Source organism: Bubalus kerabau, chromosome 9 (genome assembly GCF_029407905.1).
Source record: "Bubalus kerabau isolate K-KA32 ecotype Philippines breed swamp buffalo chromosome 9, PCC_UOA_SB_1v2, whole genome shotgun sequence".
Classification (NCBI taxonomy): Eukaryota; Metazoa; Chordata; class Mammalia; order Artiodactyla; family Bovidae; genus Bubalus; species Bubalus kerabau.
The window spans coordinates 40,329,041-40,342,470 of NC_073632.1; the positions used below are offsets into that span (position 1 = coordinate 40,329,041).

The following is a 13,430-nucleotide window of genomic DNA, read 5'->3' on the forward strand; positions in this document are numbered from 1 at the left end:
TCAAAGAGAAAATGAAGCACACACAGTCTCTTGGAGATTAGGCTCAGAAGTGGCACAGAATCACTTCCTCTATGTTCTGATTGGTCACAAGGCCAGGAGACTTCACCTGTGGACAGAAGGAACAAAAGGTGTGTAAGTAATACAGGGAAGGGAATAATTATGGATGTTTTTGTGAATCGTACACCGCACCCAGCGTCTTAAATAATCTTCGATATTTTACAAGTCTGTTATAAAATTTGTGATGATTAATGCATTTGATATTGTATAAGACAGAGGAAGAAAAAGTAGCTCCTCTTTCTGTAGCAATAGAATTAGAATTTAAAAGCAAAAAATGTTCAAGTATAAAAATCTTTATATAACAAATATAGTACTAAAAATGAGAACAAAATAATAGTATATTTTTTCTAGGAACCAGATTAGACTAATGGCCTTTAAAATTGTGATAACACATACAGAGGCTATTTCAGAGAGCAAGATGACAAGATTTAGTTTCTTAATGGATGAAGCTAAGAGTAAAGATGCTAAACTTTCCTATTTTGGAATATGGTGTGGTTGATGATACCTTTAAAGTCACTTAACTAAAAATTCTACACTGGATATTATTCCTGAAAATATCAAGTTGTTCATGATTGCATGAGAAAAAAAATTTTTTACCATGCCTATAGCTTTTATGGAGAAGGCAATGGCACCCCACTCCAGTACTCTTGCCTGGCATGGACAGAGGAGCCTGGTAGGCTGCAGTCCACGGGGTCGCTAGGAGTCGGACACGACTGAGCGACTTCACTTTCACTTTTCACTTTCTTGCATTGGAGAAGGAAATGGCAGCCCACTCCAGTGTTCTTGCCTGGAGAATCCCAGGGACGGGAGACCCTGGTGGGCTGCCGTCTATGGGGTCACACAGAGTCGGACACGACTGAAGTGACAGCATAGCATAGCATAGCTTTTATAGATTTTGGTTAATTAGATCAAAGAAGATCAAATGTTAAGGAAAATTAGCTGCTATAGAAACTGTTCTTATGGTTACCAGTGGGAAATGATCAGAGCGATAGATTGAAAGTTTGGAATTGACATGGATGTATTTTTAAAATAGATAACTGACAAGGACCTACTGTATATGGCACAGGGAAATCTGTTCAATATTCTGTAATAACCTAAATGGGAAAAGAATTTGGAAAAGAATGTACATTTATATATGTAACTAAATCACTTTGCTGTACACCTGGAACTAATAGAGCATTGTTAATCAACTATCCTCCAATATAAAATAAAATTATTTTAAAAATTAAGAAAAAGAAACTGTTCTTAAGTGTCCCCATCTTATGAGAAAAAGCACATAGTTTAATTGCAAAAGCAACTCAAAGGAGGAAAGCTGGTTTCCTAATTCTTTATACTCAATACTAACCATTTAGGTCATTCTGAATAAGATACTTGACCTTCTGCAAATTGATTGTCTTGTCTGCCTGGGTACAAGGAGTTTCACTACTTAAGCAAAAAGTGAGGTTTTCGAAGATCACTGTTTTAGGCAACTCCCCTCTCCCACCTAGCTGTACAGCATGAGGATTAAATGAATGAATGTGTGTAAAAAGTCTTAATCCTGTCTGATGCATAGTGGCCATTAACAAAGAGTAGCCTCATTATATGTGTTTTGTGTATATAATAGTTATATTTATGTAATTGTTTTTCCTCAGTGGATTCTGAGCTCCTTCACAGAAGAGAGTTTCAAGTATATTTTATTATTCATAATAGAAACTCACTAAATATTTGTTCAGAGGAAATAGCCTCATTTTAATGAAAAAGAAGCTAAGGTTTTTGGTTAATCTATGCTGTTGCTGATACTCATGGCTCTTATGATGGTTTACACTTAGAAGTTGCTTGGCTCCTGCCACTGAATTGAATAGATAAAATATAAGGTGCACTGGAGCCTGATTCAGAGAGGAAACCTGCTACGCTCAGTGGAGACAGCTGAGTTAATGTTATTAGTAAATGATACTATCGGCACAGAGGAGACTCTCATTCTGTCATTACTTGCAATTTCCAACATAGTACCTACAAATCTTCTTAAAATTGTCCAATATTAAGAAATCTGACTAGCTACTGTTTCGGGGTTCTTCGGAAGGAGACTAAATCTTTCAGTTCAGTTCAGTCGTTCAGTCATGTCTGACTGTTCACAAACCCCATAGACAACAGCATGCCAGGCCTCCCTGTCCATCACCAACTCCGGAAGTCTACTAAAAATCTCCATTGAGTCGGTGATGTCATCCAACCATCTCATCCTCTGTCGTCCCCTTCTCCTCCTGCCTTCAATCTTTCCCAGCATCAGGGTCTTTTCAAATGAGTCAGCTCTTCACATCAGGTGTCCAAAGTATTGGAGTTTCAGCTTCAGCATCAGTCTGTCCAGTGAACACCCAGGACTGATCTCCTTTAGGATGGACTGGTTGGATCTCCTTGCAGTCCAAGGGACTCTCAAGAGTCTTCTCCAACACCACACTTCAAAAGCATCAATTCTTCAGCGCTCAGCTTCCTTTATAGTCCAAATCTCACATCCATACATGACCACTGGAAAAACGATAGCTTTGACAAGATGGACCTTTGTTGGCAAAGTAATGTCTCTGCTTTTTAATATGCTGTCTAGGTTGGTCATAACTTTTCTTCCAAGGAGTAAGCATCTTTTTATTTCATGGTTGCAGTCACCATCTGCAGTGATTTTTGGAGCCCCCCAAAATAAAGTCAGCCACTGTTTCCTTATCTACTTGCCATGAAGTGATGGGAACAGATGCCATGATCTTTGTTTTCTGAATATTGGGCTTTAAGCCAACTTTTTCACTCTCCTCTTTCACTTTCATCAAGAGGCTTTTGAGTTCCTCTTCACTTTCTACCATAAGAGTGGTGTCATCTACATATCTGAGATTATTGATATTTCTCCTGGCAGACTTGATTCCAGCATGTGCTGCATCCAGCCCAGCGTTTCTCATGATATACTCTGCATATAAGTTAAATAAGCAGGGTGACAATATACAGGTCTTTTTTTATTCATGAGCCCTAGAACACACCTGCATTTATGCTAATGAGGTGATTCTTGAGCCCTTGGATATCTGCTTCAGGACCTGGGCTGTTCACCAGAGAGACCAACGCTGTGGTCAGAGGGTTGGGTCTTAGAGCTAGTTCAGCCTCCAGGACTGGAGATTGAATTCAGTCACACAGCTGGTGATTTAATCAGTCATGCCCATGCAGTGAAATTCTATAATAAAAATTTGGGGAACTCACCAGATTTGTGGCCAGTTGGCTATAAGTGTGGGTGACCTGGGATCCCACTTGCCTGGCATCTGAAGTGAGGCTTTCTTGCTGGGGACTCTGCCCGAAGAGTTGTGAAATCCAGTGCTAAGTTACAGTGTTTGGTGTCTGAATGGAGTTTCACACAGTATAGCAGTTGGCCTTGAAACGAAATAAATTTAGAAATTAATTTTACGATGCTATATACCTAGGTTCTTTTAAACTGCCAGTGAGTCTGTTCTGGTTCCGGAGCACTGGTTTGGGACCCTGTGACGAGACTTTATTTTTCTGGGCTCCAAAATCACTGCAGATGGTGACTGCAGCCATGAAATTAAAAGACGCTTACTCCTTGGAAGGAAAGTTATGACCAATCTAGATAGCATATTCAAAAGCAGAGACATTACTTTGCCAATAAAAGTCCGTCTAGTCAAGGCTATGGTTTTTCCTGTGGTCATGTATGGATGTGAGAATTGGACTGTGAAGAAGGCTGAGTGCCGAAGAATTGATGCTTTTAAACCGTGGTGTTGGAGAAGACTCTTGAGAGTCCCTTGGACTGCAAGGAGATCCAACCAGTGCATTCTGAAGGAGACCAGCCCTGGGATTTCTTTGGAAGGAATGATGCTAAAGCTGAAACTCCAGTACTTTGGCCACCTCATGCAAAGAGTTAACTCGTTGGAAAAGACTCTGATGCTGGGAGGGATTGGGGGCAAGAGGAGAAGGGGACGACAGAGGATGAGATGGCTGGATGGCATCACTGACTCGATGGACATGAGTGAACTCTGGGAGTTGGTGATGGCCAGGGAGGCCTGGTGTGCTGCGATTCATGGGGTCGCAAAGAGTCGGACATGACTGAGCAACTGATCTGATCCGACAAGACCTAAAATGCGTGAGAGGAGGTGCTGTCCACGTGCCATAGAGGTGGCTCTGAGGTTCCACAACGCCGCCCCAGGTGACCTGCACCAAGGCCTTGAGCGGAACCTACGTGTCCCATCCCCCAGCCGCTCCCGGCCCACTCTGGCTAGAGTCTGATGGCAGTGGCAGCGCTAAGGGACCCACCTCAGGAACAGTATAAGCTTTGAAGACATTGCTGGGTACCTCTCCTGGGAGGAATGGAGGCTCCTTGATGAGGCTCAGAGATGTCTGTACCTCAGTGTGATGCTGTAGAACTTTGCACTCATATCTTCACTAGCTAGGGCTTCAGGGACAATGCTGAAAAGCAGTGGGTAGCAGGACATCCATGCCTTCTTCCTGATGTTAATGACCCAGATAACCATGATGGTGTGATCACTCACCTAAAACCAGACACCTTGGAGTGCGAAGTCAAGTGGGCCTTAGGAAGCATCACTGTGAACAAAGCTAATGGAGGTGATGGAATTCCAGCTCAGCTATTTCAGATCCTAAAAGATGATGCTGGTAAAGTGCTGCACTCAATATGCCAGCAAATTTGGAAAAGTCAGCAGTGGCCACAGGACTGGAAAAGGTCAGTTTTCATTCCAATCTCAAAGAATGGCAGTGCCAAAGAATGTTCAAACTACCTCACAATTGCACTCCTTTCACACGCTAGCAAAGTAAGGCTCAAAATTCTGCAAGCTAGACTTCAACAGTACATAAACTGAGAACTTCCAGATGTTCAGGCTGGATTTAGAAAAGGCTGAGGAATCAAATATCAAATTGCCAACATCCATTGAATCATAGGAAAAGCAAGAGAATTCTAGAAAGACATCTATTTCTGCTTCATTGACTACACTAAAGTCTTTGTGTGGATCACAACAAACTGTGGAAAATTCTTAAAAAGATGGGAATACCAGACCACCTGACCTGCCTCCTGAGAAACCTGTATGCAGGTCAAAAAGCTACAGTTAGAACTGAACATGGGACAACAGACTTGTTACAAATCGGGAAATGAGTATGTCAGGCTGTATATTGTCACCCTGCTTATTTAACTTATATGCAGAGTACATCATACAAAATTCTGGGCTGGATGAAGCACAAGCTGGAATCAAGATTGCTAGGAGAAATATCAAAATAACCTCATATATGCAGATGACACCACCCTTGTGGCAAAAAGTGAAGAGGAACTAAAGAGCCTCTTGATGAAGGTGAAAGAGGAGAGTGAAAAAGCTGTCTTAAATCTCAACATTCAAAAAACGAAGATCATGGCATCCAGTCCCATCACTTCATGGCAAATAGATGGGGAAATAATGGAAACAGAGACTTTATTTTCTTGGGCTCCAAAATCACTGTAGATGCTGACTGCAGCCATGATATTAAAAGACACTTGCTCCATGGAAGAAGAGCTATGATCAACCTAGACAGCATATTAAAAAGCAGAGGCATTACTTTGCTGACAAAGGTCCGTCTAGTCAAAGCTATGGTTTTTCCAGTAGTCATGTATGGATGTGAGCGTTGGACCATAAAGAAGGTTGAGCACTGAAGAATTGATGCTTTTGAATTGTGATGTAGGAGAAGACTCTTGAGAGTCCCTTGGACTACAAGGAGATCCAGTCAGTCCATCTTAAAGGAGATCAGTCCTGAATATTCATTGGAAGGAATGATGCCGAAGCTGAAGCTCCCATACTTTGGCCACCTGATTCGAAGAGCCTGCTCCTTAGAAAAGGCCCTGATGGGAAAGACTGAAGGCCAGAGAAGGGGATGACAGAGGATGGGGTGGTTGGATTGCATCACTGACTCAACAAAAATGAGTTTGAGCGGACTCCGGGAGATGATGAAGGACAGGGAGACCTGTCATGCTGCAGTCTATGGGGTCATAAAGAGTTGGATATGACTGAGCAACTGAACAATAAATATAAGTATAAACAGCCAAAATAACTTAGAAACACACTATTAAAACTGTATTAAATACTCAAGTAAACTGATAAAAATAATGAAATCTTAATTCAACACTTGTGATGGAGAATAAATATGATATAAATATAATAAATAAATAAATACCCCATCTTGCATTATGGGATCTATCTCAAAATGAAAGCTGTACTATAAATTGCTATGAGCAATATCTCATCTGTTAATTGATCATATATTTGAAATTAGAGTTAATAACTTTTAATAACCTGATATGTACACATATGCCTTGCTTTAGGAATCTGATCATAAATCCCAGGTTATAAAGCAGGTGAGTTAGAAGGACATTTAATATGAATTCTATTTTTTTTAAAAATCCACACTATACCAAAGAATTCACCACTGATTTTAAAAGTTTACCTAGCAAAATTATGTGATTTTACTTCCACATGTAGTTAAGTGTGAAACATACACGTTGCTGAAGGCTCAAATGATAACATTTTTTAGTAATAAAATATTTTTAAATTAAGATATTACATTTTTTAGACATGTTATCACATACTTAATAGTTTATAGTATAATATAAACAAACTAATAAAATTTTACTGGTCTTTGTCTTTCCACCCTATACCTTTGGTCACCTCTTCTATTTCAATCTGTCTTCCCTCTCTATCTCTTACAACCTCATTACGAGTCTTGTTATTAAATTTTTGATGATTAATGATAATACATATAAAACTCTTAGCATGTTGCCTGACGCATTAACAGTTCTCAGATGTTTTAGGAAACATTCTCAAAAGTTACACAATTTGATTAAAGTAAGTCATGATCCACTGAGGAAATATTTGAACTTCAGCGTGTCCGGGTGCAGCATGAGGTGACATTAATATGAAATTTCAGCGCCATCAAGAGATGTAAATCTGCCACCATGTGAGTTCTCCATCCTTAGTGATGTTTCTTCATAGATCATGCAACCTGGATATTGTAGATAAGGTGCAGGCAGAGTACAGCAAGTGAACTACATGATATTTATAAAAATACCTGTCACTCCTTGCAATGAGTTTTTTCAGATGTTTCAATTGGTATTGTGTGTCACAAAGAATTTGGATGAATGGAAATAATGATATTAAGATAAAGACATTCCAGACTGAGAATGAAACAGTTTGTATACTAGGCAGCAAGAAGAAAGAAAGCAAAGCATGACTTTGTTAGAACCTAGAAAGAGTATTCTACAAAATATTATGTTCTTTTAAGTAACCAGAAGTACTCAGTATAAACTTTTTTCTATATTTAACATATCTCATGGTACTGTGGTTTAAAAAGATTTCTCCTTATGAATTTTAAGATCATACTTCTAACTCTTAATGCCAAATTAGAATACTGAAAATTCTGCTTTTAATTGTATCAACTTATAAAAGTATGTTTTTTGTAATATGACCCCAACTTATGTTTTGCAGGCAGAAGCAACAAATTACCCACCTGCATGAAAGAATAAGGGATAATGAATTACGAGCACAGCATGCCATGTTAGGACACTATGTAAACTGTGAGGATTCTTACGGGGCTGGTTTGCAGGTAAGATTACAAAGGGTTTTGTAGTTACGTTTTACTAGTCTTGTCAAACATATACTTAAACTGTATGATTAGGACATTTGGGGATTAGTAATCTGTTCCTATGGTTCATATTTATATGTGTAGTAAAGGGCATTCCAGTGCTGTTTTCCGTCTGTCCAGTTCACATGCTTTCCCCGCACTAACAGGAACTACTATTATCAGTTTCTAGTGTAGCCTTCCAGAGTTGATATTTATTACAACCCACAGATAAATTTATTTTATCCTACACAAAAGATATCAAAATATATAAAATATTCCACATACTACTTTTTTCTTCATATTATATAAAATTACATAAAACACAATGACTATTTCCATATTATTACCTAGGCAGCATCCCTTTCCTTTGCTTTTACAGCTGCTTGATTTCCCATTTTATGGAAATAGCATAATTTATCCAACCTATCTCTGCTTGTCAAAATTTGGGTTGTTTCTAATTTGGGACTACTGTGCACAATCTTCTAAAAGTGAAACTCTATGCTCATTAAACAGTAACTCCCCATTTCACCCCCTGACCCGTGGCAACTATCATTCTACTTTCTGTCTCTGTAATTTTTAACTACTCCAGGTATCTCATGTTAAATGGAATTATGTAGTATTTGTCTTTTTGTGGCTGGCATATTTCACTTAGCGTAATAACCTCAAGGTTCATCCACATTGTAGCACATGTCAGAATTTCCTTCCCTGTTAAGGCCGAATAATATCCCATTGGATGCATACCACGTTCGCTTTTCTACTCATCTTTTAGTGGACACTTGGCAGGATTCCATATTTTATCTGTAGTGAATAATACCTCTGTGAACATTTTTGCATCATTTATTTGAACGTGAATACTATTGGCAAATACTTTATGGTAGTACGTACTTCTATTTGGTCATTTCCGTTTATATCTTTATTCTTAGAATTAAATCAATTTAAGTGTAATTTTTTCCTCCATTGTACTTTTAAACTTGCAGTTTTATTAAAGGCATTGTTAATTACAATGAGGACATGATAAATGAAGACCAAATAACAGACTTATTTGAGGCAGAGGCACTTAACGTAGAGATTCCATCTTGTCTGTCATACTTCAGTTACTAATACATCAAATAGCTTGTTATTATGTGATGTCATCTAAAAGTTCTACCACATGACAGCAAGTCTCTGTCATACTGAGATTAATAGTGTTCAGTTATTTGAAAGTGGTATTTCTGTACTACTTAAGTAGTATAATTTGCTTTGATAAGGGTATTTTAATAGAACCATGCAGTTTCTGCTTATAACTTCATTATTCTGAATAAAGGTTTTACTTGAATTATACAATTAATACTACCAAAAAACATAAAACTTAATGTCTGTCTGCAAGCTAAAGAAAATGTTTTTTGACACATAGCATCAGACCAGTAGAGGGCTCTCTAAGTCAGTCTGCAAGGACAGAAATATAAGGAAAATGGGGTTGCTAAAGATATATTATAAGAATTTTAAATTATGTGGGGGAATTAAAATATTGTTGAGAAATTCATTTTAAAAGATAAGTGTGAGACTCCCCTGGTGGTCCAGTGGTTAAGACTTTGCCTTCCAATGCAGGTTCAATTCCTGGTCAGAGATCTAAGATCCCACATGACTTTTGGCCAAAAAACTCCCCCAAAAAAACATAGAACAGAAGCAATGTTGTAACAAATTAAGTAAACACTTTAACAATGGTGTACATCAAAACAATCTTTTTAAAAAAAGGTAAGTGCAATTAATAAAAGAGAATGCAAGGAACCCCCTCCAATACTAAATGGATACAATAAATATATAAATTTTTTTCAGAAGATTGATACAGAGTGAATAAAATGGCAAAGGTTTAGAAGTAACAACTAATACAATAAATTCTCCTTAGTGAAGGAAGTTTTTATTTTTCTTTATATTTTATTGAACAAATTTGACATGTAATATGGAATGAGTTTGGGCTTCCCTTGTGGCTCAGAGGGTAAAGAATTCACCCTCTGAGTTCTGGGTTTCACCCCTGGGTCTGGAACATCCCTTTAAGAAGGGACTGGACACCCACTCCAGTATTCTTGCCTGGAGAATTCCCATGGATAGAGGAGCCTGGTAGGCTACGGTCCATGGGGTCACAGAAGAGTCAGACACGACTGAGTTACTAAGCACACATGCACAGTGTGTGTTTAAGGTGTATGGCATGTTGCTTTGATACATTTGTATGTAATATGATTGCTATTTTAGTGGTATTTATCACATTACATAATTATAGTACAATATTATTATCTGTATTCATTACACTGTGCATTAACTACTTGTGGCATATTTACTGCTTGTTGAAATTTTACCCTTAAACACCACACTCTTATCCTCCGTGGGTGCTCCACCCCTTCTCATGATCCCTGGTAAGAAGGTTCTCTCTGTTTATTACAGGTTTAATTTATTTAGATTCCACGTATAAGTGGTATCATACAGTACTTGCTTTTCTTTTTCTGATTTATCTCATTTAGCATAATGTGCCCAAGATCTGTGTATGTGTGAAGATATCCTCCTTTCTCATGGCTGAATAAACTCCATTGTATATCACATCTTTTATCCATTCATACGTTGATGGACGTTGGGATTGTGGCCTTATCTTGGCTGTTGTAAATCAGATCAGATCAGTCGCTCAGTTGTGTCCAACTCTTTGCGACCCCATGAATCGCAGCACGCCAGGCCTCCCTGTCCATCACCAACTCCCGGAGTTCACTGAGACTCACGTCCATCGAGTCAGTGATGCCATCCAGCCATCTCATCCTCTGTCGTCCCCTTTTCCTCTTGCCCCCAATCCCTCCCTGCATCAGAGTCTTTTCCAGTGAGTCATCTCTTCGCATGAGGTGGCCAAAGTACTGGAGTTTCAGCTTTAGCATCATTCCTTCCAAAGAAATCCCAGGGCTGATCTCCTTCAGAATGGACTGGTTATATCTCCTACGATAACTAGGGGAGTGCATGTATCTTGTAGAAATCATGTTTTCTTCTGGGTGTATATCCAGAGATGAAATTGCTGGATCCTATGGTAGATTTGTTTTTTTATATTTTTGAGGAACCATCATGTTGTTTTCTGTAATGGCCACGCTAATTTATACTCCCACCAACCATGTTTAAGGCCCCCTTTCCACCACTTCCTTTCCAGCACCACTTATCTCTTGTCTTCTTTATGATAACCATTCTAACAGGTGGGAGATAAGATATTATTTTGATTTTGATTCGAATTTCTCTGATGATTAGCATTCCCTGATGTGATGTTGAGCATTTTTTCATGTGTCTGTTGGCCATTTTTATTTTCTCTTTGAAAATATGTCTGTTTAGTTCTTCTGCCTATTTTTAAATCAGGTTGTCTTCTGTTAAGTTGAATGAGTCTTTTATATATTTTGGATTTTAACCCCCTTATCTGATATGGGGTTTGTAAAATGTTCTCCCATTCAGTAGGTTGTCTTTTCATTGTTAATTGTTTCTTTTACTGTACTTCTTTTTTAGTTTGATTAGTCTCATTTGTTGATTTTTGCTTTTGCTGTTTGTCCTTTTGGCATTATGTAATAAAAAAGTCATTGCCAAGACAAATATCGATGACTTCTAGTAGTTTTATGGTATTGGGTCTTATGTTAATTTTTGTGAGTCATGTGATGTAGGGGCCTACTTTCATTGTTCTGCATGTGTTTCTACAGTTTTCCCAGCACCATACCCACCGGGTGCTCTTGGCCCCTGTTGAATACTAGCTGACATCACATTTTAGAGTCTGATTCTGGGCTGTCCGTTCAGTGTCAGTGCTCAGTGTGTCAGTGCCAGTACCAGTTTATTACGGTGATTTGTAGGGTTATTTGGAATCTGGAGTGTGATGCTTCTGGTTTTGTTCTTTTTCTCAGTATTGCTTTGGCTGGCCAGGGTCTTTTCTGGATCCACACAAACTTTAGGATTGTTTATTCTATTTCTGTGAAGAGTAGCAAAGGAATGTTTTCCTTGGATTTATAAACATTACTTTTTATGCACAGCATTTTGTATTTGCACATTTTTGGGGTCCATAACTTGTTCATCCTAACTCCTTAGTATATTTAAAAAAGGAAATTATGCTTTTAATATTCTGTGTATTCTAGGTTTAAAAAGTATATTTTTGAAATAAAATACCTTTTAAATTAATTTATAGATAAAAAATACAACTCTTGAGAAGTAAATGCTGTTTGCCTATTAAAAACTTCGAATAACCTTACAATCAAAATGACCTGAGAACTAGACATTGCCAAGTCTCATAGGTGGAAAATGAGAACCAGGTCTTTATCCTAAAATTCAAACTTCCCCAGTTGTTTCAATAGTAGAATTACTAGAACCAAAGAGTGGTTTGTACTTATAATATCTTATACCAAAATTTCAACCTGTAGTTAACAGGCTTGCATGGAAAAAACCCAAATGTGAAAGACCCTTCTTCCTTTTGTTAAAAATGAAGAAGAAAGGCCAGCACTTGTTATTTGTTGTCTTTCTGATGATAGCCATTCTGCTAGGTATGAGGTCTATCTCACTGTGGCTTTGGTTTGCATTTCCCCAACAATGAGTGATGTTGAACATCTTTTCATGTGCCTGTTGGCCATCTGTATGTCTTCTTTGAAACAATTTTTTCAGGTCCTCTGTCCATTTTTTAATTGGGTTTTTTCTTTTTTTTTCCCCTTGATGTTGAGTTGTATGAGTTCTTTGTGTATTTTGGATATTAACCTCCTATTGGATGTATCATTTGCCTTTATCTTCTCTCATTCAGATCTTGTCTGACTCTCCCTCAAAGCCTTGCTCGTGAAGAGAATAATACATTTGTTCATTTAGCAATTATTTTTGAACTCATCTTGTGCCCAGTCACTGCTGTATGAAATAGGGATAAAAGAACAATTAAGATGAACAAAAATTCCTGATTTCATGACCCTTATTTTCTGGTTAGGGGAAACACTCTATTAATACTTATTGATATGTATTTATTGGTATGTATTAACTTTATTAGGGATGTCTCATTTACCTGTTAGCTAAAAATGATCACCTGTGAGAAAAGACTTCTTTAGTCTTTATTTCCCCAGAACTTTTACTTCTTTATAATGTACTTTTTACACTCTAATTATGCCTTTTAACCAAATAATAACTACTTTTTATTTAGCTTCTGCCTTGTGCTAAAACTTCGTGTAACTTGGCCATGGTAGGTAATTTGAATTGATCATGGCACATAACTGAGAAGCAGGAGAGTTGGGATTTATGCCGAGGTCTGTCATTAAAGGCTTGTGTGCACTCTTTGTTCTGTCCCTCATTTCCAATTTCTTTCCATTGGTTCAGGACAAGTAAACTTTTAAAGCCTTGCCTGTGTGTTTCTTTTTCTGAATAGCCACAATATGAGAACACCTCCCTCCAGACTCCATTTTCAGACCAGTCAGCATCCCATTCCCAGCACGAGGAACTTGAGCAAAAGCTTTTATCTACTGAGAAAGAAGTTTTACAGCTCAATCAGTTTCTCAAACAAAGAATAAGCCAATTTAGTGAAGAGAAGAAGAAACTGGAGGAGAAGGTAGGTATTTTTAATAAAGTTGAATAAGGCCAAGGGCATTCCTTCAGCATACGATTTTTTTTTTGTTATCTACTGTATGCCAGGTATCTTACCAAGTTTATAATTCTAAAGTGAATAGTTTTACAGTAACTTTTGAGAAACCCTGTGCTATCTACAAAAATCCAGGCATTTTTTTTTTGAGAAACAAAAACACCATTGTATATTATATTAT

The 13,430-nt window shown here is 37.9% G+C and overlaps 1 protein-coding gene across 11 annotated transcripts in view; it reads left to right on the top strand.

Moving 5' to 3' along the window:
- Positions 1 to 13,430, top strand: part of CEP85L (centrosomal protein 85 like) — a 140,740-nt gene that overhangs the window by 97,851 nt on the left and 29,459 nt on the right. For all 11 annotated transcript variants that reach the window (XM_055535063.1, XM_055535066.1, XM_055535073.1 and 8 more), the window contains 2 exons: positions 7,530 to 7,647; positions 13,040 to 13,219. In XM_055535063.1, coding sequence (XP_055391038.1) covers positions 7,530 to 7,647; positions 13,040 to 13,219 — 298 coding nt within the window. The remainder of the gene's footprint in view (positions 1 to 7,529; positions 7,648 to 13,039; positions 13,220 to 13,430) is intronic.